The sequence below is a fragment of the Camelus bactrianus genome, chromosome 26, assembly GCF_048773025.1.
Source record: "Camelus bactrianus isolate YW-2024 breed Bactrian camel chromosome 26, ASM4877302v1, whole genome shotgun sequence".
NCBI lineage: Eukaryota > Metazoa > Chordata > Mammalia > Artiodactyla > Camelidae > Camelus > Camelus bactrianus.
Genome location: NC_133564.1, coordinates 16,856,645 through 16,880,827, shown reverse-complemented (window position 1 = coordinate 16,880,827; position 24,183 = coordinate 16,856,645). Strand labels below are relative to the sequence as shown.

The following is a 24,183-nucleotide window of genomic DNA, read 5'->3' as shown; positions in this document are numbered from 1 at the left end:
AAACACATCACTGCAAAATAAATGGTGAAACCCAGAAAAATTGTCCTTGGTCACACTATTAAAAACACAGCAACACGTGTGCCCTGGATCTCACCTAATGCCTCTCCTAGTCCCCAAGACTAGCTCACACAATCAAGTCTGGAACAGCCTGAAGTTTAACTTCCCTCCTCTGTTTCCCCATCTCGTTTCCTGCCCATCCTTCAAAGGTCGGCTCATACCCCACCTCCCTCATACAATATTTCAAGCACCAATTTGGCTCTTCTCATTCACACTACAAATTATATTTTTCATTCATTCCGTGTCTGGAGAAAGGCAGCAAACTTTATGCTTCCTTACGGAAGTACTCACATGCATGGAGTTTTCTACAAAAAAGGCACTTGGAAATAACTGCCTTCAGTGTTTCAACTTTGAGATATAAGCATCTTAAACATCAGTGCTCTGATTCATTTTTATATTTTATTGCTTCAAATGCTTCAAACTATGGGAAATCTTTGGTAAAAATAAAGACAGTAAAATTTTCACAATAACTTCACACAAAGCATTGCACAGTATTCAGTACACACGAGTATAGGAATGTTCAGAATCCTCAGGGAGGAAATCAACTGTACAGTGTTCATAGTTCTTCATTTAAAACAACTTCATAAATATTTAAAATAGTTCCTAGGGTTCTTATCATGTATTAACATTTATGTTTCAATCATACATTGACCTTGAAAGGATTTATATTAAAATAAAAATTAACAGAAGAGGTTTTTTCTGTTGCCTATATACAGCATCAAGTTTGCCCCCCAATTCTGCTTCCTTCACATAAAACTAGAGGGAGGCAACTAGAAGATCAATATAGTTCTCAGTCAAGCCCTCTGTGGAAAAGAGGAAAATGTTTCATGTCTATTAGCACAGACATTTCTCTGGTGGCTTATCTGCATAGTCTCAAACTTGACCAGCTTTCAGTTGATCTAAGTGAGTCCTCAGCTCAGGACACAATTCCACTAGCAGCACCTCCATCAGCACCTGAACCAAGACAGAAAAATAGAAGAATGTCTTTGTTTCCTCTAAGGGTTTATTCAAACATCTACATCTAAGACAAGTCTAATTTTAGGTCTGAGATGATTCTCTGAAAAAGTTACTTAAACAAAAGGAATTAGTATTATATAAACTCTATTTAGCATCAGATTGATTTATTTCATGCTCCATTAACCATCATCAAACCATCTACGATATTTACCACTGCTCACTATTACCAGACGGCTAGGAAACTGTGCTTTGCTGATATAAGAAAGCCAAGCAGTCAGGCAGAAATGGTACATCACGAGTCAAGAAAGAAAACAACCAGCAGGTGAGGAGGACGACGCTGCATCCACTGGGGGTATTTTTTTTTAAACCAAACTGAACAGACAAAAATGAAGCAGAGAAAATGAGTTCAGAGTTACAAAGAATAAGAATGATTAAGAATAGAAAGAATTAAAATCTACCCCCATATGTGAACAGAATTATAAAATTGAAGAAACACTGAATATGCTGGGAGGCTTTAAAGTACTCACATATAACAGATGTTTATTGGCTCTTGTTTCTTGCAGTGCATTGAATATTTTTATTATACCGTGACGTGCATTTTGCTGTCCAACAAGGCTCTGAAGCATATCTGAAAAATTAAGTTTATATTCCACGCTGCTACTGATACCGTGCACGTGGCACGGACCTTCAGGAAAGGGGCTACGGCACGGCGCACACTCGGTACAGAGAGGCGCGGAGACGTGAGGGACATGAGTGACTCGTTCTTTCCAACGTTTAGAGAGAAAATAAATGTACACATTTTCAGCATAAGGCATTTACACAAACTACAGCTTTAATATGAGGCTACCCAATTAAAAACTGAGCTCCCAACAGGGTACTTTAGCAGGAAAATATTTTTAAAGCATAAAATCTATTCTCTGTTCTAAAACACTTTTCTAGTTAAATTATAACCAGTACTGTCCTTATTGGGATTCTCAGTAGAATTTCTTAGCAAGGGGCAAGGCATGATTTAAATGAAAAAAAAGTATGATCACTTTTTTTTTCATTGTAAATGTTTCCCGTGTGAAAAACACCTTAGTAGGGCTAACAGTCCCTTCTTTGTCTCTGACTTTCAGGATGGGAACCCAGGCCTCACCTGGAACGTTCTCGAGCAGCTTCTGCTGCGCTCTTTGTTTTGTTTCCTGGCTTTGTTCTTTGCTTCGGATTGTGGTCGGTGGTGCCAATTTCCCATTGGGCCAGAAAGAATCCCGGAAAACATTGATGTAGTAAACCAACATTTGCTCACTGAAAATCCAGTTCACTGTGTCCCGGATTTGTCTTTCAAGAGAAAAATATTTCTTGGATGAGGTTTTTAAAAACATTCTCTGTTCTCAAGAGGCATTTATCAGTGGGTAGATTAAGAGACAGCCCGACTCTAAGCATTTGATGAATAAACTAGGAATGGGATTTTTAAACTCTGGCTCTGGAAGTTACTTTTCATTTTGCTAACACTGATGCCCCCCAGTCCTGGGGCTCACACGGTCACTGGTACTGGTTTCTCTAAATGTCTGCCATGTGGTGTCATTCAATCTGAAAAGACAAGGGCTGAGAGACTGATTCGTCTGAAGCTTGCAGCTGCTCCGCCTGTGCCTGGGATTTAACACACTCATTTCTCCATGGAGTGGCATAGACTGAAAACATGAATCCATTTAAAGCGTGGAAGCCGGCCTGGAACGCCTCCCCGCGCTCCCGCAGCCCTGGGGGAGCAGCAGGCCTTCTCATGAGCTGTGGCTTGGGGTTGCCGTGGCAGGAGACTTTGGGCGGGGTTCTCTGACCCGGGGGACATCTCCCATGCTCAGAGGCACAGAGGGAAAAACCCTTCACCAGAAAGGGGAGGACTCTGAAAAGATACACTGCCGTCCAGCCCCTCCAGATTCCCACAGAAATGACAGGGCAGACCCGGGCCTGCACAGGTATAAAGAAGTGGTTTTACCCGGCTGCCCAGGTCTTCCCACACCCAGGCTTCAGTAGTCACTAGTCCAGTCCCAACCAACCACAGGATTTCTGCTGTCAAGAGCCTGGGAGTAGTTGTGGGGTTGGGAGGGGAAGTGTTTCTGCTGAAAAGGGGAAAAGAATCACCTTAGACTATTAGCACTGGGAAGACCTGAAATTTCCAACTTAACTCACAAATAATAATAAATCAAAAAGCCCTGTAAGAATCTGACTTCCCAACCAGACTTTTAAAGGGACATTGTGAGGTTTCCAGGAATAGTGTCTGAAATAGATGTTCCAGGCCCAGCACTTGCCCACAGTGATCCAGTCACCAGTGAAGTCAACTCTGCAAGTCAAAGCCTTGGTAATGCCGTTTGCAACTGCAAGTCTCCTAAGATTCTTCCCCATACTGCCCAGAACTGTGAAGTTCATATCTAGACCAAATAAAATAATTTTATTCAACAAAGGGAACCTGCTGACCTGCTTGCCCAGGTAAAATCTACATAAAAACGCAGACAGCTTGCTTTTCCTGCAAGTCTTTGAGTTACTCACTGGCACTGCAGGGAGAAATGAAGAATGAAAATTGCAGTTTGCAACCTAAAATTGAGTGACTCTTGCCAAAGGCCATACCTAAGCATTTTCTACCAATTTAGGGCTGACTTTGTATTAGCCAAAACTGTAGAACGCTTTGGAAGCAGTTCCGGGATGTGAAATTATAGTTGGTACAAGGCAAGAGGCTCATATTGTTCTGCTGCTTAATTTTATGATGTGTCATCATCTGCCTGAGGCAAAAACAGCAGAGGGCCAGGTGCTCGGCAGTCCTCCACCTGAGAAAGCCCCGCTGACCAACAGCCTGAAAGTTCTCCACATGACGCTCCCCCCACCCCCAGCCCCGCGAGAGTAACTGTCAAATGTACGCACCACTCTCAAACCACATTTGCTCACCTGAAAATTAAGAGCCAATAGCATAAATAGGAGCAAGGAACGTACCCGTGATTTACTGAAACTGGAAAAGAAAACAGCAAGTCTGGAGTTCTGAGAAAAATGGGGCCATTTTGGAAATTTCTTTAGCCAAGGCCTGTTAGTGCTCAGGTTACGAGGTTTGTCTTAGACTGAAACCGTAAGTTAAAGAGGACTTTTTTTTTTTTGCTTAAAGCAAAAGCCTGCGATACTAATTCAACTAAACATGCCACTAACACCATTTTTTAAAAAAATCTTAGAAATAAAAAGAAACTGGCTTATGACCACAGGGGAAATATGTTCTATTTGCAAATGAATAAAAACATAACATGTTCTTTATTATATTACCCCTTAAAGATCTGTAAGATTCATGATAAAACTATCATGTTAACCCTGTACATATATTTGACAACTAAATTAATCTTTCACTTGGAAAAATCTGATAATTTCATCTTAACATGTATTTTGCTGTACAAAAAAAAAATTGATTTTCCCCCTTATTTTTAGCAGTTGACTCGCATTTTTGTTGTGCAAGGAGTCATGATGTTTACAGTCCTGAAGAGTACTGGGTGTGGAGGGTAACGTGTATGTGTACCGATAACGTAATACAGCTTAAGGATACACATGTGGCTCACAGCTGTGTTATACGATTCACACACCCCTCATGGGTGCCCAGTAACCAACAAGGGGAACTACTATTTTAATGTCAACCCAATTCTAAAAAAAAAATACACGGTTTGCATTTCCCTCCAAATAAATAGCTGCCATGTGATGCTCATCCTACTTTCATTTTGGCTCAGAGTCTAAGCCTTAAACTGATCTCCATCACGTGACATCAAAAGGCTGTACCCAACATTCTCAAACCAGTCATCATGGTCAAAAGAGAACTTTATAGGACAATCCCCTGACCCTCGCCAGCCAGCAGGCCAGAGCCAGCTCAAGCTTCCGTCAGCTAGTTCACCGAGCCTCCTGCGGGAGAAATTCTTGCAGAAATCTGCTTCCCTGTCCAAACTTAGAATCGTATCAGAAATAAACAGAGAAACTGAAACGCCTTCAGTTGGAGAGCAATCTGACTATTAAGGCAAAGGGCAGGGCCTGAATTCAAAGGTTCATTTCGTGCAACTCACTTGTTGATGGTTCTTCCAAAAGTGACCTGAACGAGAGCGATTAATGTTCTTCTCACCCATTTAAACACTAAAATAGAAATCAGAGGGAAAGTATTATCACAGGCTATCACATCGTGACATTTCATACTGACACAAAGCATAGAGCTTACCACATCACTCAGCCGCAGTCCTGACACCAAGTTGGGGGCTATGATACCTGCAGAACTGGGGTCTAGGTTAGCAAGCTTCTGCCCAGGAAAAGTCTGATGACTAAGCTTCCATTTTCTACACGGCAACTAATGAGATGAAAGCCAAGACTTTTACAGCCTTTCAGTGCCTAAACAACGGCTGAGCTGGAAGTGGAAGTAACACTTCACGTGTCCCTGGGCGGCTGACAACACGTCTGTTTCCCACCAGCACTCAGTGCAGTTCCTATTTTAGATTTCTGTCTGGCTTTATGGAGCCCAATTTTCTAACACACTGCTCCGAACGAGAAACATCTGTAGTCAAATGTTGACAAATATTTTGAAATATTAATGAACTGATGGATCTAACTGCTCCCTTTTGAATTGCAGTTTGTAGATCATCATGCATTTTTACGTATTTTATGCATTTGGGGGAAGAAAGGTGAACTGGGAAGAGCCAGGATCCCCAGTGAGACGTGGACCCGGCACTCCTGTGACACTGCCTAGAGCAGTGGGCACATCCTTCCCGGAGCCTCAGTTTCCTCATCTGAAAAAGGACAGTGTTTGTGTGTACCTTTTTTTGTTTTGTTCAAGAGCGGTATCAATATTTTGTGTGAAAGAGTTTTGTGAAGGGTCCTAAAGATCTAAACTTGTATTATTAGCATTAGATTAGGAGACACATTGGTTATAAGTGTAGAGTATGAAAATAAACCAAAAGAAGGCAAAGAAATGCCATGAAGTTACTTTTGGTCTGCAAATTATAATCTAAACCCAATATTCTATTTATATATTCACCTCCACCCACTGAAATGTTTAGCTCCTGACACACGGCTTGGCTGTGATGGAGCCCAGAGTTGAAGGCTCCTGCACCAGTCAGAAAACCTAAAAAGAGGAAATTCACAAACACCTCTGGTACAAGGGAAGACATACAAACAGAAATCAACAATTAACACAGACTTGGTACTAGACTCTCAAACATTCTCCAGTCATTTCTAACTTTTAAGTGTACCTAAGTGTCCAGTTACAGTAGTGTTGTTATTCCTTCAAGTGAGAGATCTGGAGTCACAACGAGGTCTCGGAAGTGCCTGCAGTGGTGGAATTCAGAGTGGGCTGCAGGCCTGCGGACGTGCCCACTGGCTGGCGTTCAGGCCAGAAGGAGTGTGTCTGTCGGGGGTGATAACTCCTCTCCGCCTTTCTAGGGCAGGAGAGAAGGCGCTCACACCCAGAGGGCCGGAGGACACGTGCAGCTCCAGGAAGAATGCCTGACAGCCCAGTGACTGGTTATAAATGTTTAAATAGGCTATATTTCTGGTCCCTTTCTGTAAACTGAACTAGAGCAGGAACGGCTCTGCTACAAATTCCCTCCCATCACCGATGCCCGACTCTACTCCTTCCTGCCCCTCCCCAGGCCTCACCTTCCCCTCCAAACAGCCCCATCACTCCTTCTGAGGACTCATTTGTTCAACGCCACAGAGGCAGCTGCAGCAACACTAGGATTCTGCTGACGGCAAATATATCACATCTCATTATCGGTGATGTTCTATTTGTTCTCCTCTGAAATGTCACTAGCAAGACCGAATCTTCTGAGCAGGCACATGAGGGAGGAAACGCATGCTGCAGAGAGAGGATTTTGAGCCCTACTCTGGCCCTGACTGGCTCCTTCCCATCCACCAAGTCTCTCCATCTCTTCGGATGGCAGAGAACACACTGCCCAAAGGCTGAAGTGGTGCTTCCCTTTCCTTATCAACTTGATGGCAAGTGGGAGGATTCACGACTCAATGGGCCAGATTTCACTGAGGAAAAGCCAGACTTTGAGGGGAGAGACTGATTTTTTCTGCCTACATGGAACCAAGTTAAACATGAGTACACATCTTGAAGTATCTAAAATATGGACCAGCTCTTGCTTTTTCATCTGAAAGGATCCCTCGTACTTGGATGATATTCTATCATGTGGATATTTCTTAATTTAACTATTACCCATTTCTGAAGTTTAGCTTAGTTCCAACTTTTCATTATTGGCGGGGGGGGGGGATGTAATTAGGTCTGTTTGTTTATCTACTTATTTATTTTAATGGAGATACTAGGGGTTGAACCCAGGACCTCATGCATGCTAAGCACGCACTCTATCACTGAGCTATACCCAGCCTGCAACTTTTCATTATTGAAATTATATTCAAATTGAGCATCCATATAAATAAATTTCTGCCTGTAGTTCAGAATTTAATTATATCTATTGCTTAAGGTACTGATATGTTTGAGACCCTTATATTGTAAATTTGCTGAAGGAAGACCCTACCTCTAAGATATTTTTGTTTCCCCTACAGAGCTATATCTAAAACATATGTTCCCAAAGTATTTGCTGATTATTTTAGATTTGGCTGAGACAAAGAAAAAGTTCAATGACAAAAATAATTAATTCCAGCACTGAAATTTTTCTTGCCTATCTATCCATCCACCCATCCACCCAGGCATTTTATTGGTCACCTCCTATGGATCAGGAATTATAAGAGATACTGACGATTAAAAGATTAAACATAAGATGGACTAGGACAGACTCAAGTCTGCAACAGGACCTGAAGTTTCTTTATCTGCAAATAATTCTTTAAGTGACATGTGAAGGGATATATGTAAATAAGAAGCAATGCACAGCCCCACGTCCAGTTGGTCTAGGACCAACTCCCAGCCCACCTTCTTTGCCCCAAGGGAAAAGATGCTCGTCCGAGTGGACAGAGCCCAGGACATTCTCAGGGCCACGTTTTACTGGCTGGTGGCATTACTGCGCCTTGGAAGACCTTGCTCCTCTCATGTGCTTCCTCTTCTAGGTGGTCATGTGTGCCTTTAGGTACCTGTCACGCCTGTAGCTAGTACTTGAGGCTCCAGGTAGAACCAAGTATGCTGGCCTCATGACTGAGCGCACTCGGGTCTGTGGGAGGTGAGGGTGGGCAGACAGTCCTATTCAGGACGCAAAATAAAAGCCAAGCAGTGCAGTCTGACCTTTCACCTCAGTACTATTAGGGCAGGATTTCTCAAGTCCGCACTACTGTCATTTGGGACAGTACAACTCTGTTGTGGGGGCCGACATGCACACTGCAGGATGGATAACAGCATCCTTGGCCTCCACCCACTAGACGCCAGGAGCTCCCTCCCTCAAGAAATGTTTCCAGACATGCCCCATGTCCCCTGGGAACAAAATTTCCCACCTCCACTGATGACCACTCCTCTAGGAAGAAAGGTGGCTGGAAAGCAGGCTTGGGCCTCCCTGCGCTCCTGGCCACATACCATCTTAAAGCACCCAAACCTCACCTTTAACAACAGGGCTCTTCCTCTGCTGCACAAAATTAGTGTTTGCATGCCTTCTACTTATAAAGAAATGAGATTACACTGAGTCACATAAAAAGAAATTCAAAGCATTCCACCTTTCTGTATTCAGAGGAACATGGTGCAGGGTAAATCAGGACCCTAAGTTCCACTAGTCTAGAGATGACATCTGTTTTAAGGTCATGTCCTCAGAACCTACTTTGGTATCTGGTCGCCCCATAAAAGTATTTGCTGAATGAATGAATGAATATAAATACACGTCTGATTCAGGAACAAAGGGGTATTAAATGTGTGTGTGTGTGTGTGTCCACTTAACCAGCAAATACCACTGAATGATAACAAAGAGGCTTACTTCCTCGAAGTTCAAAAATCTCCCCAATCAACATGAAACATGGTTCAGCCAAGGCGTCTTTCCTTCCATCCACATCATCACCGTAATCTGACAGGTCACTGTCCTCCTCTGCCTCCTCCTGGGGGAACAGCGAAGTCACAGGAGGCAGATCACTCACCCAGGGACAGTGGTAAGAGTTCTTCAAGTGTAAATTCCCAAACATGTGCTCACATTTCAATCTCACAGAACTCTCCAACTTTCCTAGATGCAGAAATCTACATTTTCAAAAAAAAGGCCAAAGTGTATGTAACCTCAGGGAAAAGCTTGATCCTAAAACCCTATTCAAGGTCTAAAATAATTCTGAAAAACTTGTCACTGTATTAATGAGGAATGAATTAGTAGTAACAAAATAGTTTTGTAACCATTTTAAGTTTTAAATGTAAGGCTTTTTAACTTGAATGATTTAAACTGTTTTTTTAAATAAATAAATAAATAAATAAATAAATATATATATATATATATATATATATATATATATATATATATATATATATATATATATATATATATATATTTGGAAGTAATTTAGTTATTTAAAACTCTGATTCAAAAACAAAAACAAAAAACTCTGATTCAACCTTTTATCCTGTACTTGAGCTAGTCTCATTTCCTGATCTGCATATCAGCAAATTCCAGCTGAAAGCTCATTCTATGCCAGGCCCCAGGCTCGTGCAAATGCGCAAGAGGTGGGGGGAGGCTTGGAGCCGCCACAGCTCGGCGGGAGGCCGGCGGAGCGCTGAAACAGGGGCCGAGCTTTCAAGGGCAGCCCAGAGAGGTCAGCGCGGGCTGCAGACAGGCAGCAGCTGAAGCTGCGGGACCACGCGGTGGTCTACTGCCAGGGCTCTGCGGGGCGAGCCGAGCCGAGAGAGGGCTGAGAAGTCACAGAAGCAGGAGGCGCCCCCGGGCCTCACGGCTTTACTAGTGGCCGAGCGACACCGACTACTGCGGAGGAGGGAGCACTCAGGGCTGGGAGGAGGCACTGTCGGTGTAAATCCCAAGAGGCTCAGGGACAAACGGCAGCGATGGAGGCGGGCTGGCCGGTGCAGACAGACGCGGCACGTGTGGCTGCGAAGGAAGAGGTGGCAGAGATGCTGGGGAGGGAAGCGGGTTCACACGTGCCCTGAGCGCGCGGGCCGGACACGTGGACTCCTGCTCCCACTCAGGGCGCAGTGAAGTAGAGGCTCCTTTTCATCGTCAAACTGTTTAAACCAATTCTCGTGAAGGGACAGTGACAGGTGGCACTAAACTAAGGAGACACCAGATTTCCAAGACAGGCTCGTGCAACCAGCGGCCTCGCCCCAGGTGCGGAAGCCAAGGTACTGGCGCCGCAGTCTCGGTCTGTTGATCCTTTACCCACACAGGCCACTTGCTAGGTGAGTCTTGCTTCAGAATATTCCATGGCTTTCCAGACCCTGAGAACAAAATCTAAAGGCCTCAGCCTGGCGTCGCCATGCCCCCTCCTCCACTCTCCACCTTATCTCGGTCCACCTGCGATAGAAGCCCCACCCCCCTCCCCGCCGGGTCCCAAGGCCTCTGACTTCCCCAAATGCATCTTTCTCTCCTGAACCTTCTGTATTAGCTCGAACCCCTCCATGATGACAGTCCCCATCTTGGGGACGGGCCAGTCCACCTTTTCCCTTCTGTAGAGGGTCTCCTACAGAACCTCCCATCCACATGTCACTTACCTAGTTTGGAATTAATCTTGTCCCAGAATATGACAGCAAGCATCACTGAATGTACTTGCTTTTCCCCCATTCGTAGCAGGCTTTCAACAAGTATCTGCTACTTCAAACCGCCTTCACGATGACATCTGCTTAAATATGCTTCAAAAACAGTACAGCCTTCAGAGAGCTCACCTCCTGATGGGAGAAGAAGTCACGCGGGAGTCTTTCCAAAAATGAGGATAATGAAAAAGTGGATTTTTTCCCCTGCACATCAATAACCTTGAGGTAGTCAGGAGAAGGGCTCAAAAAGGCATAAAGTGCTTCACTCTGACACAGTCTCTCATCTGAAAGCAGACTCTGTGGAAGAAAGAGGATTAATTCCTTCTCATGGGGGGAATACATGAGCCATGAGCCACCAGGAGTAAAGTCATCCAACGGTGGGATGACTGTCGGGAAATTTACTTTCATCGTAATTCTGAACCTAAAACCACTTCCCCTTGAAATAAAATGTATTAGATCAATTCTCAATTACCTTAATGGCAAACAGTCCTCTCTAGGTTACCCGAAGCACCCTAATCACTCGGCTGGTGGGAGACACCATGTAGACAACAGAACTCACCCGCTCAGGGCAACATAAAATTCTCACTGTGCCCACTGCCTGCAGACCCCGGGGCCACCGCCTTTCAAGTCCAATTAAGTTTCACTCATCTGTGTGAACAACGTACACATCTGCACATGAACCCAAGGATCCCACTCAACCACCCTTTAAAGGCCACGTGCAGACTTTGTGCATCAGCTGAAAAAAGGGCTCTGGGTCGTCACATGGTGGTACTGTCTGCCAGGCAGCGGTTTTCTGTCCCTGTGCTGCCCCTTCCACAGGCAGCGTGTGTTTACATCCTTATATAACTGTTGTTATTGGCCCATAAACTGGAAACTTCCTGGGGTTCTCTATGTACTTATCCGGCCCTAAGAGACAGGAAAGGAGACCACACAGCAGGTGTGCTGACATACAAGCAAGGGTACTGACAAGACAGTGAAATTAACCACATGACCACAAGAATGTGTAAACGCCTAGTATTCACAGATACAGGGTTTAGGAAGCAATGAACCAATGAGAAATACTGCCCCAGGTACGATGTAGCCCCCTTGGGGGACGGAACAATGCGGTTCTGATGACAGAAACTGGGGTGGGAGAAGAGGTTACGTTCTAGTCCCAGAGGAATTGGTCCATGATGTTAACACTGTATTTATGAACGATTAAGCATGAAATCTAATAAACCCTATAGTTTTCCCCAGAAAAGCACCTCTGTGAGGGCCCAGTCGTGCCACACTGGGCACTGGTGTCCTGCCGAAGGCTGGCCTGAAGATGGAGGTTCTGTCTCAGACTAAGGGGATGGGCGGATGGTGTCACTACTGCCTTCTCCGGCCCCTGAGCATTCACTCCCTTTATGGAACATTAAATGTTCAGCTGCGAGGCTGGATCAGGAGTGAGATATTCTCCTTCTGCCTTGATTTCCATTAGTTAATCTACTCCAACGCTATTTTATAAAATAGTAGGAAATGATAACTAATGGTAAATCTCAAACAATACAATTAATATAAATAAGGAAATCATTAAGGACAATAAGTCCTTGGACTGTTATATTGTGTTATGATGGAAAATAACCGACTTAAATATGCATGAAAATTATGTCTGTGGGGCGAGGTATAATAGGGATTTTATCATTTTTAAGCTGAGAGTGGAACCCTGTTCCCACTTCCTCCCTCTTCAGCGCTTAGAGCATGTTGTCCTGCTCCGACAGAGACCTAAGGGGCTGTCCCATGGAGGACGGAGAAGGCTGTAAAGCATTCCGGGAGAGTGAACAGCACGTACAGCCCCAGACATGGGCACCACACTGCTGGGGGCACAGCCGGAGCAAGAGCTGTGTGTGTGAGGAACAGGGAACACGACATGTAGGAGTGAAGTCGGGGAGAAGTGATGTCACGGCCGAGGAGGAGTAGCTGGGTTATTAAATATCTGTCATCAGAATGCTTCTCTAGGGAACCATGTGTCATACATGAACATTCACGTAAACATATACTCAGTGGAATCCTTTTTCTGGAAGATCCTGTGAACCTAATAATACCTGCCTCTCAGACCAAATATTTTCCACCTTGCTTTTCTTGTGTGCAGTTGGTGGGATAATATTTTGAAATTACAGTGTGTTGTGTAATCTACCTAAATATATTAGTGAGCACTTTCAAAGAAACTCTTTGAGGAAATGGGAAACAATTTAAACCATTATTTCCTGACTTACAATCCTTTTGATTAAAAGACAAATGGCCACTTGTGAGGACCAGTTCACCTGTTTGGGCAGATTATTCCTGCCCCAGCCACGCCCACGCCACCTCCCAGCAGTGCACATGCTCCCCGTGGCACAAAGGCAGAACTCACTACCCCGTTTTCATCACCATTAACCCGACGGGGGCACTGATGGCCCCTCACTGCATCCCCAAAAGTACAAAAAGGACCCTCATCTCTGCAGCACGAACAGGAAAGGCGGCTGAAGGGCTGGAAGCACCAAACAAGCCGAGCCCCTCCCGTCCCCAACAGCAGAGGCTAGAAGGAAACCGAAGCCTCAGCTGGAAGATCCCAGAGCTACAGGCAGGGGGCTCAACAAGCTTGGATTCTGAATAATAAGTACGTATTCATTTCTCAGACAAGAACTTCAGTTCACCTGAATGATTTAGTCAGCTACCATGCCTGAGTGGGCTTAATTATTTCCTAGACATTCTGAATCGGCAATAAGATGGTAATATTGCAGTTTTAAAGCCTCTCCTGTAAGAGCTTTTAAACATTAATGATTCTCTACCCTAGGTCTGCCATATTTAAACTCAGAGGGTGTTTTTAAGGTGCAATTATTTTATTTCTTGAGGGAAATTCATATATATGTACATATATATGAATATAGTCATATATATGAATATATATGCACATATTTATTCATACATATTTTAGAAATGAATATATGAGAGAAAGAGAGACTGAAAACACTTGCAAGGCAACTCTGGCGTAAATGTACCTACTTTAACCATGATGTGTACTTCTGATTCACTGCATATACTTTCATAGAACCTTTACTAAAATTTGACAGCATCCATTAAGTCTCAGGATCTCTAGCTGCACAGCCAAGAAGTGTTTTATGGGACAAAGGTCCATGTCCCCCGAGAACTACAAGGGCTGTGGGGTCCATGGTTTCAGTAACTTACCCACACTCTGAATACAGAGGCCCCACCCAGCTAAGGAAAAGATAAATGGGGTTGCTCCTGGAGACAGGGTAACTTTGTCCAGTCTTCTCTAAAAATAGACTGAAGGGAAACAATTAAGTGCTTAGAGGAAATTAGGAGACTATCTTTAGGAATCTGGAGCAGGCAAAGATTTCTTCACAGCACAAAAAGTATTAACCATAAAAAGAAAGAAAAAGTGGTAAATTGGACTAAATTAAAATTGAGAAATTATGCTCATTAAAAAGACTCATTAAGAGAGTGAAAAAGCAACCCACAGAAAGAGAGAGGGTATCTGACAAGAGACTCACAACCGAAACGCATCCAAAACTCCTGCAAAGTGATTCAGAGGAAGAAAGGCAACGAGACAAGAGAGGCAGACACACTAACTTCACAGAAGAAACCATCCGGGGCTGGGGGGGAGGGTCAGAGCCCTGCGCACCGCCAGTGATAGCCTACAAGCTGCTGCGCCCGCTCTGAAAATCTGAAAAACTCAAAACCCCAGGGATTATCCAGCGGTTGTTCACCGAAAGCCAAGAGCTGGACGTGCAGACACACCCGTCATAACGGCCTCCACCTGGAGACCCTCCAAACGCTCACAAACGACAGCGTCAACAGGCTCTGGTATTCACCCAAGGAGGGGTCCCCCCAACAATGAAACGGACACAAAATCACAGAGCGACCTGCAACTGAAACAGCACCGGGCGAGACTCTAGGAACACGCCCGAGTGAGGAAGTCCCACAGAAGGAGGTCCTCGCCCTGACAGTCCCCCCACGTGACGGTCAGACAGCTGTCACTCTGTGGTCGGAAGTCGGGATCCAGGTCACCTGGGGTCAAGCTGGCAGGACTGGCGATACTGTCTCCAGGACTGGGTGCCAGCTATAAACTGGAGAAAGTTGTACACGTAGTATGTACACTTTCTGTATGCACAGTATACTTCAGTTACCCAACCCTCCCTCCCAAACCCAAAACCGAAGATGTTTTGAGGATCTGGCACCACTGGTGAGAACAGGAAGCAAACAGGCAAACTCTTAGAATGATGACAGTTTCACTCCAAATAACTAATTCTCCCTCCCATATCCAAATTTTTTCAGTTGCTTACCTGTAAAAACTTATTTAATTGATTCTTTGACTTTTCCATAAATTTTTGATCTATAGATTTGAAAGGCAGCTTGCTAAGAGAAGGCAACTGGACTTTTTTTAAAGAAGGGAAACACTGTGAAGGGAAAAGAAATTAAATGTTAGTATCTTAAAATTACATTTTAATCTTTAAAAATTTAGATTTTTAATAAGAACAAGCCACATATCTTCCTCCCGTACTTGGTTCCTCTGAGATTTAAGACCTTGAAAATCTGCCTGTTCTAATGAGGCTCAAGGAATCTGGAGCAACAGCACATCTGATGGAAAAAGCTAATGCTTATCCCTCAGCTTACAAACGCCCGGAAGCTGGAAATCCCAGAGCCGGGCTGACAAGACGCGTTTGCACAACGTGCACGGAGCACATGTGCTGGGAAAGGGCACCTGGCTCACGGCAGGGGAGTTTTTCTCTTAGAATGTGTTTGTTTTACAGCACCTCTGTAAAGTTATCAAGGTTGGCAAAAGAAGACAGTGGAAAACAAGAACTTGTGTTGTAGCTTTATTACTGCCTTTCAAGGGCAGAGTGTAGAATATAAATATATTAATAATAGTAAAATATGTTAGTAAGTAATACCAATAGATGTCCCTTTGCAGATTAAGCCCGACATCCTGCCAGACACTATGCTGGGAGCTTGGCAGACGGAACAGCTCTGAGTCACCCCTATTTTCCGTATGAGACAGCTGAGGCTCAGGATTAAAACCCAGATCCGACTGACTCTGAAGTCTGAGCCTAGTGCCAAAGCCCAGGGGACACTGCCAGTCTGCCCCTCAGACCTAGGAGGACAGCAGGTTCCAAGTGCTCCAGACTCTTCATTAAGGCACTGGGACACTGGAAAACGCAGGAAAAAATCAACTCGTGCTGGAAAGTAAGTGAGCAGTCTACCTGCCAGCTTGTCCTGCTGCTGGCATCATCAGGGTCACAGCAGCCCTGCCAGCCTGGCCACAGCAAGGACGGCAGGTGACAAGTTACTTGCAACAAGGGCATGTCAGCGCCTCAGGTGGTGGGAAAGGGAACAACGGTCTTTCCTACGGAGCCCAGCACGCACCTCAGGTACAACGGCGTTTACCTGAGAAGGGTACTGAGGTTCAGGTTCAGGATAAAAGTTTTTGGAGAAATGAAATAGGCAGTGAGAGGTAGAAGGGAAGACTGAAGACACCTGGTACCTGAAAAGGCATTTCCTGTCACAGCTGTCAACGGGAAGAGTTCCTTCAAAAATGAACTCTAAAAAAAAAAAAAAAAAAAAAAAAACAGGAAAGAAAGAAAAGAAAAAGCTCACATGACAGAAAATATCAAGGGTGAGAGAAGAAGGCGGTCATCAGGCCACAGATGAAAAAAGGTAATGAGATGAAAGGACAGATGAGAAATTTTATAAGCTTTGCTTCCCCTAATGCTTCAGTGTGACTTGTTTTTGACAGAAGTCAGTGATTTAAAGAATCATCCTAGGGGAAAATGTGAAAGGAAACTGACATTTCATTTGCAAAAGAGGGGTCTGAGAGGTGAGCACAGCATTTTACCAGCATCAGTTCATTCTGAGCAAGAGAAAAATGGACTTAAATGAAGGTAGAAATGATCAAAGAACTCTGATTGCTGAGATAAAGGGCAATTAGCTCCAGTAGGTGGGAGTTAGAAAAGATGCAATTCCTGAGAAAAATGGAAAAATAATGAATGGAAAGTAAGATGACCTGGATTCTAGTTCTGGTTTGGCCCTTATGTATACATCCTACGAAAAGTCAAACTCTCTGGGACCAGTTTCCCTCACCTGTTGAGTAAAAGAACTGACCTAGATTAGTGGCTTCCAAACATTTTAAACTAAAACCTATAGTAGGAAACACATGCCACATTGCAGCCCACAAAGTGTGTGCAGATATACACATCCATACATATAACACACACACCAACACTATAATACACACCCACACGTATAATACACACCCATACATATAATACAATCTGTACATACAATACACACACTCTTATATAATACACATATCCATATATAATATACACACCAATATACATTAAACACATAAAACTGAAGCAAAAGTTGCATGAAACAAGGCTCGTTACGACGACTGCTGTAACTACCAACAAGTAACGTTTACTGTGAGCAGCACATTCATCCAAACACCCTGTGCACGCTTACTGCCTTCCTTCCCACAGCAGCTCGGGGGGACAGGTGAGGGAGGCACTATCAATATTCGTATTTCACTGGCGAGGAAAAAGAGGCACAGAGAGAGAGTGACAGGTCCCAGGCCACAGAGCCAGTAAATAGTAAAGCGAGGATCCAAACTGGATCCTAACTCGGGCGGCCTGGCTCCCGAGTCTGTGCTTTCAAGCACGACACCTGACTGATTCCTTCACGTGCTGAAATGCACTGCAGTCCATTCTCTTTCCACGGCTGCAACCCATAACTGACCCTACACCCACTAATGGGTCACAACTGGCAGCTTCGAAACCACTGGCTGGAAATGATCCCCAGTTCAAGATCTTCCAGCTCTGGGGTTCTGTGGGGTTCAACAGACGTCAGACGATTATCCATCCTGAGGGATTCAGACTAGACTAGATGGTTGATCTATGAGTACATTTCCAAATGTCAGGTCCAAATTGCCACTTTGCCAGTATCAATGGCAAAGGAAAAAGATGCATCAGTTCCCTTGTGTGTAAAAACTGAAATGAGTTCTTAAATCTCTTCTTGCTCAGTAACTCTAAATTCGTGTTCACAAGTATTCATACCTCACTAAGTTTCCGGTGTAAGTTCTGAAACTCACTGAGCCTTCTGGGGACTGTCCAGTTCTTCGTTTCAACTCCTCCAACTTCTTGTAAGCTTACCAAGACAAAGTAACAGGGCATCTGTTCACCGTTCTCTTCTGTAACCTTGGAAAAACGACAAACACAACAGTAGCAAAAAGCATGGTGAGCAGATACGGTAGGCAAGATTTTTAAGTGTCTCTGAAGATCTCCCTCTCACTGGTGTGTGTGCCCCACATCGTCCCCAGGACCTGACGATGATGGGGTCTGTTCTGGCAATTAGGTAACGTTACATGCACAGCTGACTTTAAACTAGGACGACTATCTGGGTGTGTCTACCCTAATCACACGAGCCCGTTCAAAGCAGAGGGATTTCTCTGGCGAGTAGTGGAAGAGGAACCAGAGGAAGCACAAGGGCCTGGCGCATTGTGCCAGCTTAAAGATGGAGAGGGCCATGGGGAAAGGAGCCAGGAGAACTTCGAGGAATTAAGAATAACCCTCCACTGACTGCAAAAACACAGAGACCTCAGTCCCACAACCATGGGGAACTGAATTCTGCCAACAACCTGAGTGAACCTGGAAGTGGACTTTCCTCCAGATTCTTCAGACAGGAACACAGTCTGGCCAACAGCCTGATTTCAGCATCATGAAACAGTGGGTAGAGAACACAGTCACACAGAGGTGGACTTTAAACCCACAGAACTGTGAGCTAATAAATGGTGTTCTGAGTCATGAAATGTGTGGTAATTCGTTGTGCATCAAAAGAAAATGAATACAGCAGACTTAACATCCTTATTGTGTTTCCTGGAAGAAGCAAATTAACAGCAAGCAAACAGGTGTGACAGACCAAAACTTCTCTCAAAGAAGGATGAGGGCTTTCCCAGTTTATTACAGGATTCAACAAACCTTAATTTTCATTTTCATGAAATTTTACACTGGATGACATGTCTTCTTCCTCTCAACTTGGATTAATTCTTAAACACTTACACACATACCCTGTTATAATTCAGAATAGGCCACTGTTGTTCTCAATGTAAATAGAGAAGAGAAGAAACAAAAAGAAAATACATCGAGTTTAAGTTTGACTTGGTTTCATGAATTGAACTGGTGAGTGAACAGAAAGGCAAAGGAAAGAGATGCAAGACTTATAAGCAGCGGCTGAGCCCCCCGGGGGGATGACGATCCACCCTCCACGGGGATGCGGAGGGGAGGGGGCAACAGGCCCCGGATGGTGCCAGGGCCACCCAGCACGCGGGTGGCTCACTCAGTCTCAGAAGCCGGGGGGTCTGGCTTGATGTAAACACCCCCCCCCCACGTGGGGCTGCCTTGTGAACTCTCAGCAGCCAGGGACCCCTCCGTGTCCATTTCCACTATCTTTTTGGGGATCAAGGACACAGCAGACCCCTGAGGAAGCACTGATTACCAGGGCAAAGTGCCTTGTGAGGGTTCTTCCTCCTTCCCCCTCCCTCTCTCTCAGTATTTGCCTTTGGAAGATTATTTTAATAAACTGTGAAATGTCAGAGGCAGCTCTGGGCAAAACTGAGGAGGTGACAGAATGTGTGTTCTTTCCCTTCCAACGGCCTCCTCGATTACCTTTTGACATTTCATAGCCCTGAGCCTCGCCCCTCCTAGACCTTCACCCTAAAGAAAATTCCACCTGCGGTTATCAAGCGTCTCTACCCGGAACTCCAAGGTTCTGTGCAACCTTCCCCAGCCCACTGCCCCCACCTCCCCTGCTCACAGAAGGCACACTGCCCCGCAGCTCACCTTACCGGGAGCGCCAACCAGTGCCAAAGACTCATCAGGGGCACTTGGTCAAGCTCTCACGTCACAAGTGTGCTGTCAGGATGGCTCTAGGAGAACATGCGTTGTTTTACTATCTAAACTAGAAGTGAATTTAAGATTGTGAATTTTAAGCTCTTCTCCCAGTAAGAATGTCCAGCCACTGAGTTGATGGGAAAAGCAGGGAAGGACCAAGGTACGCTGGGCAGCCAGGCCCTTGCAAATCTCAGGAGCTGAGTATCTGACAAGCCATTTGAAACGACGATGGGGCCAGTCACACAACCTTCCCCAGGATCTTGTCCTGTGTGTGTGCTGTATGATGGACCTGCCTTTTATCCCCAGGTTTCCATAGTTGGCTAGGTGAGAAGGCAGGAGTTGTCAACACTAACACTGTGCCTATAAGCATCCTTCCTTTAAACAAAATTACTTATACAGACGAAAGAAAAGGGATACAGTGTATTCTGAAAACTACTATCCCATATCTCTCAGAGAATAGCAAAATTTTTTCCAATACAAGGGAAAAATAGTCATTATTAAAGATCTTAGAGCTGCTGACATTTGAGCCCCTGAAGTCAGCAGGATGGATCGATCAGAAACACTTAACATTTGTAATGTTTCACCCGCAAATTTCAAGTAGTCCTTTCCATTTTTTCAACCCTCAATGGCAAAGTATATTGGTAATTCAAGGACATTAAGTGTCACGATTCCGGTGAACAAGGACGCTGAAGTGGAGGGAGATCAGATCTACACCAGCAGCCTAGTGACAGCTCCCAGTCACAGGCAAACCAGCCTGAAAACGTGGGGCAAGGAAAGCAGGACAAATGCAGTCTAGAAGAGTGAACAAAGTTTTCTGTCCCCAACCTTAATTCTCTGGGACAAAATCTTGTCTGATAAAGTCAAACGCAGAAGTTTGGGAATAAATACCTAATAAACTGGGAAGACAAGCAGTCGCACCTACCTCTCCACTGGTGATGGAGGCCTTCCACATGCCCAGGTTCTCACACCACCAATCCGTCCTTGCCATGTGCAGCTGAAGGTCCGTGCGTTCTTTCTCCATTAGAATTATCTCCTCCTTCAACTTAGAAACAATCTGCCACAGGGAAAACATCCCGGGAGTCATGAGACCATTTAAAACGCTATGCAACTTAGCTGAGTAGCAGGATACAAAATCAACACACAAAAATCAGCTGTGTTTCTATACACCAAGAATGGATAACCCCAAAAGGAAATTAAGAAAACAATTCCATTTACAATAGCATAAAAGTAACAAAATATTTAAGAATCAACTTGAGAAAGGAGGTAAAAGACTCCTACAATGAAAACTACAAAACACGGATGAAAGAAGTTAAAGACATAAATGAATGGAAAGATGACCCATGTTCATGGGTTGGAAAGACTAAATATTGCTAAGATGTTAAAGCTATCCAATGCAATCTACAGATTCAGTGTGTTCCCTATCAAAATTCCAATGATGTTTTGGCATAAATGGAAAAATCCACCCTGAAATTACTATGAAATCTCAAGGGAGACTGAAGAGTCAAAACAACCTTGAAGAAGAACCACGAAGTTGGAGGACTCACCCTCTCTGATTTCAGAACTTACTGCAAAGCCACACTAATCAAGATGGTATCATACCAGCATAAAGACAGACGTACAGACCAATGGAACAGACTAGAGAGCCAAGAAATAAACCCTCGCATATATGGTCAAGTGACTTTCGACAAAGGTGCCAAGACCATCAATGGCAAAAGGGCAGTCTTTTCAACAAATGGTGCTGAGAAAACTGGATCGTCATCCACATGCAAAATAATGAAGCAGGGCCCTTACCTAATACCTACAACAATTAACTCAAAGTAGATCAAAGGACTAACTATAAGGCTAAAACTACAAAATCCTCAGAAGAAAGTGTGGGGGAGCTGCATGACATGGGATTGCTAATGCTCTTGGCTACGACACCAAAGGCATAGGCAACGAGAGGAAATACAGGCAAACTGGACTTCACAAATTTTAAAGACTTTTGGGCAAAGAACACTATCAACACAGTACAACAGCAACTCACAGAATGTGAGAAACTATTTAGAAATCACATATTTGATAGGGGATTAATATCCAGAATATACAGAGAACTCCTAAAACCCAACAACAACAAGAAAACAAACAACCTAATTCAAAAATGGGCAAAGCAGTTGAATAGACATTTCTCCAAAGAGAACAGTCAAAAAGCACATAAAAAGATGCTCAACGTTACTAATCATGAGGGAAATGCAAATCAAAACCACAGTGAGGTACCACCTCACACCCATCAGGATGACTGCTATCAAACATCAGAGTAACAAGTGCTGGTGAGGATACAGAGAAACTGGAGCCCTTCTGTGCCGCTGGCGAGAAGCTAAAATGGGGCAGCCACTATGGAAACCAGTAGGGAGATTCCTCAAAAAATTAAAAACAATTACTATATGACCCAGCGATTCGACTTCTAGGTATATATGCACAAAGAGCTGAAAGAAGGGTCTTGAAAAGACATTTATACACCCAGGTTCGTGGCAGCATTTTTCACAATAGCCAAAATGTGGAAGCAAGCCAAGTGGCCATCAATGGACAGATGAATAAACAAAATGTTGTATAAACATGGAATTGAATATTAGCCTTTAAAAGGAATGAAATGCTGACACATGCTACCACAGGGATGAATCTTGAGTACATTATGCTGAACCTCAAATACATTATGCTAAGTGAAATAAGCCAGTCACAAAACAACAAATACTGTATGATTCCACTCATAGGGGGTACTCAGAGTGGTTAAATTCATAAGAGACAAAGAGAGAAGGGTGGTTGCCAGGGGCTGGGGAAAGGGGAATGGGGAGTTACTGTTTCATAGGCACAGAGTTTCAGTTTTTCAAGATGAAAAGGATTCTGGAGATGGATGGTGGTGATGGTTGCATAACAACGTAAATGCTCTTCATGCCAGTGAATTGTACACGTGGAAAATTTTACTGTTAGTATATTTTTCCACAATTTTTAAAAATAAATAATTATTTAAAACATTCTATGCTCACCATCTCCCTGGATCTCTTTAGTGAGAAAACCTATAGGGTTATGTAACTCTGAGTCTGAGGACAGCAGCTGTGCCTCAAAACATTCCTGAACGCGCAGCGGCAAGGACCCTTTGCCTCCTCCGCAAGCCTGCCGGAAGCACTCGCGCCTCTGCCCTCATGCGCATCTCACTGTGGGTAAGGACTGAAGCTACCCGCTGCGTTTCGGTGGGAGTGTGTTTGGTTCCACAGTCAGCACGTCTGCTCCCTGAGGGCAGGGGTTAGACTCCACTTCAGGGACCAGCACAGCCTCCTGCATTTCCCCATCACTTAGCCTCTGAATACACATTCAGAAAGTGCCAGGGGAGATCAATTTGGCAAAACAAAGAGCTCCGGCCATTACATTAGGGAAACCTGCCTCTTGGGCTCCAAAGATGTATGAACACAAAGCAAAAAGCCTCACCACCTCCTGGGTTTGAGGAATGCCAGTTAGTAAGATGCTGTTTACATTTTTTAAACTTTCAAACTCTGTTGGCTTTTAGCAGAACAATTTCTTTCTTGAATAATTCTGTGAAGTGCTCTAAACTGTACTTGCAAAATTTGAAAGAAAAAAAAAATTAAGATCGTCCTTGCATAGTTAGCTCACTTCCAGAAATGACTGGAAGCTCCACCCCTTCCGTAAAGGCACTGGAGGCAAGTCGGATAAAAGACACAGTAACAGCTGATGGTGCGGAAGGGACCCCGCATCGTAACATGTAAAAGACAAATGCCTTTCTAATCCTATACTGGAAGCCAAAAAATAACAATGCAACTTACAGTTAAAATTCTTTAAGAAATTGTGACGCTTGTCAACATAAACAGAAAACTACTACATATCAAACTGAAAAACAGAAACTTTTAAAGACAACTTTGAAAGCAAGAGTTACCTTCTTGTCAGGTTTTGGCGCATTTTGTATAGAATTTAGGGCTTGCCTCTTATACTCAAGTTTCTCATTTAGTTCTCGTAGTTTGTTTACAGCAAAACTGGCTTGTTCATTAATCCGACTGGTACCTTCATCCACAGCCTCCTCACCAGCCTCACCTCCTGGGCCCTGGGAGAAGATGGCACGTGAACCACCCGCCTGTATAATGACGGACTATTCAGTGCATGTCGCCTGCAGAATAGGGTCGACGTCATGACAACGCACTGTTCCAAAGCACTGGATTCCACTAGGGAGAGAATCCTTGGTAGGAAGCCTAGAAGTAGACTGCTTTTTCCTCAGCAAAGTGAAAAATCAAAGTATTTACAACCAAAGTAACTGGTATTGGGAATTACAGTGAAAAAAGAAACACAGCCTAGAGAAAGGAGAAAAAATTCCACACCATTATTCCCCACATGGTACACTCAAGGAAACCTGCACAGAACAAGGCAACGCAACTGAATGTTCTGCACCTAAACTTTGACATAAAAACACTGAGACCTGGCTTCCTTTTGGTCTTTTAAGAATATTATGAAAAACTCATGCAAGTCCTTTTAAAATTTCCAAATTCCTATTGGTCAAGGTATTTTCAGTATGCCCTTTGCTCGGTCCTTCTTTTAATGATATACTTTACTAACCAACAGATTATT

At 44.1% G+C, this 24,183-nt stretch overlaps 1 protein-coding gene across 3 annotated transcripts in view; it reads right to left on the bottom strand.

The window, feature by feature from the left end:
• Positions 1 to 437: 437 nt before the first annotated feature.
• SNX25 (sorting nexin 25) overlaps positions 438 to 24,183 on the bottom strand; it is an 82,139-nt gene continuing 58,393 nt past the window's right edge. For 2 of the 3 annotated variants that reach the window (XM_074353257.1, XM_074353259.1), the window contains 10 exons: positions 23,501 to 23,665; positions 20,501 to 20,632; positions 17,746 to 17,886; positions 14,977 to 15,090; positions 10,802 to 10,966; positions 8,907 to 9,024; positions 5,073 to 5,139; positions 2,150 to 2,331; positions 1,542 to 1,642; positions 438 to 1,011 (listed from right to left, as the gene is read on the bottom strand). In XM_074353257.1, coding sequence (XP_074209358.1) covers positions 931 to 1,011; positions 1,542 to 1,642; positions 2,150 to 2,331; positions 5,073 to 5,139; positions 8,907 to 9,024; positions 10,802 to 10,966; positions 14,977 to 15,090; positions 17,746 to 17,886; positions 20,501 to 20,632; positions 23,501 to 23,665 — 1,266 coding nt within the window. In that variant the 3' untranslated portion in view covers positions 438 to 930. The remainder of the gene's footprint in view (positions 1,012 to 1,541; positions 1,643 to 2,149; positions 2,332 to 5,072; positions 5,140 to 8,906; positions 9,025 to 10,801; positions 10,967 to 14,976; positions 15,091 to 17,745; positions 17,887 to 20,500; positions 20,633 to 23,500; positions 23,666 to 24,183) is intronic. The other variant, XM_074353258.1, reaches the window with a different exon arrangement.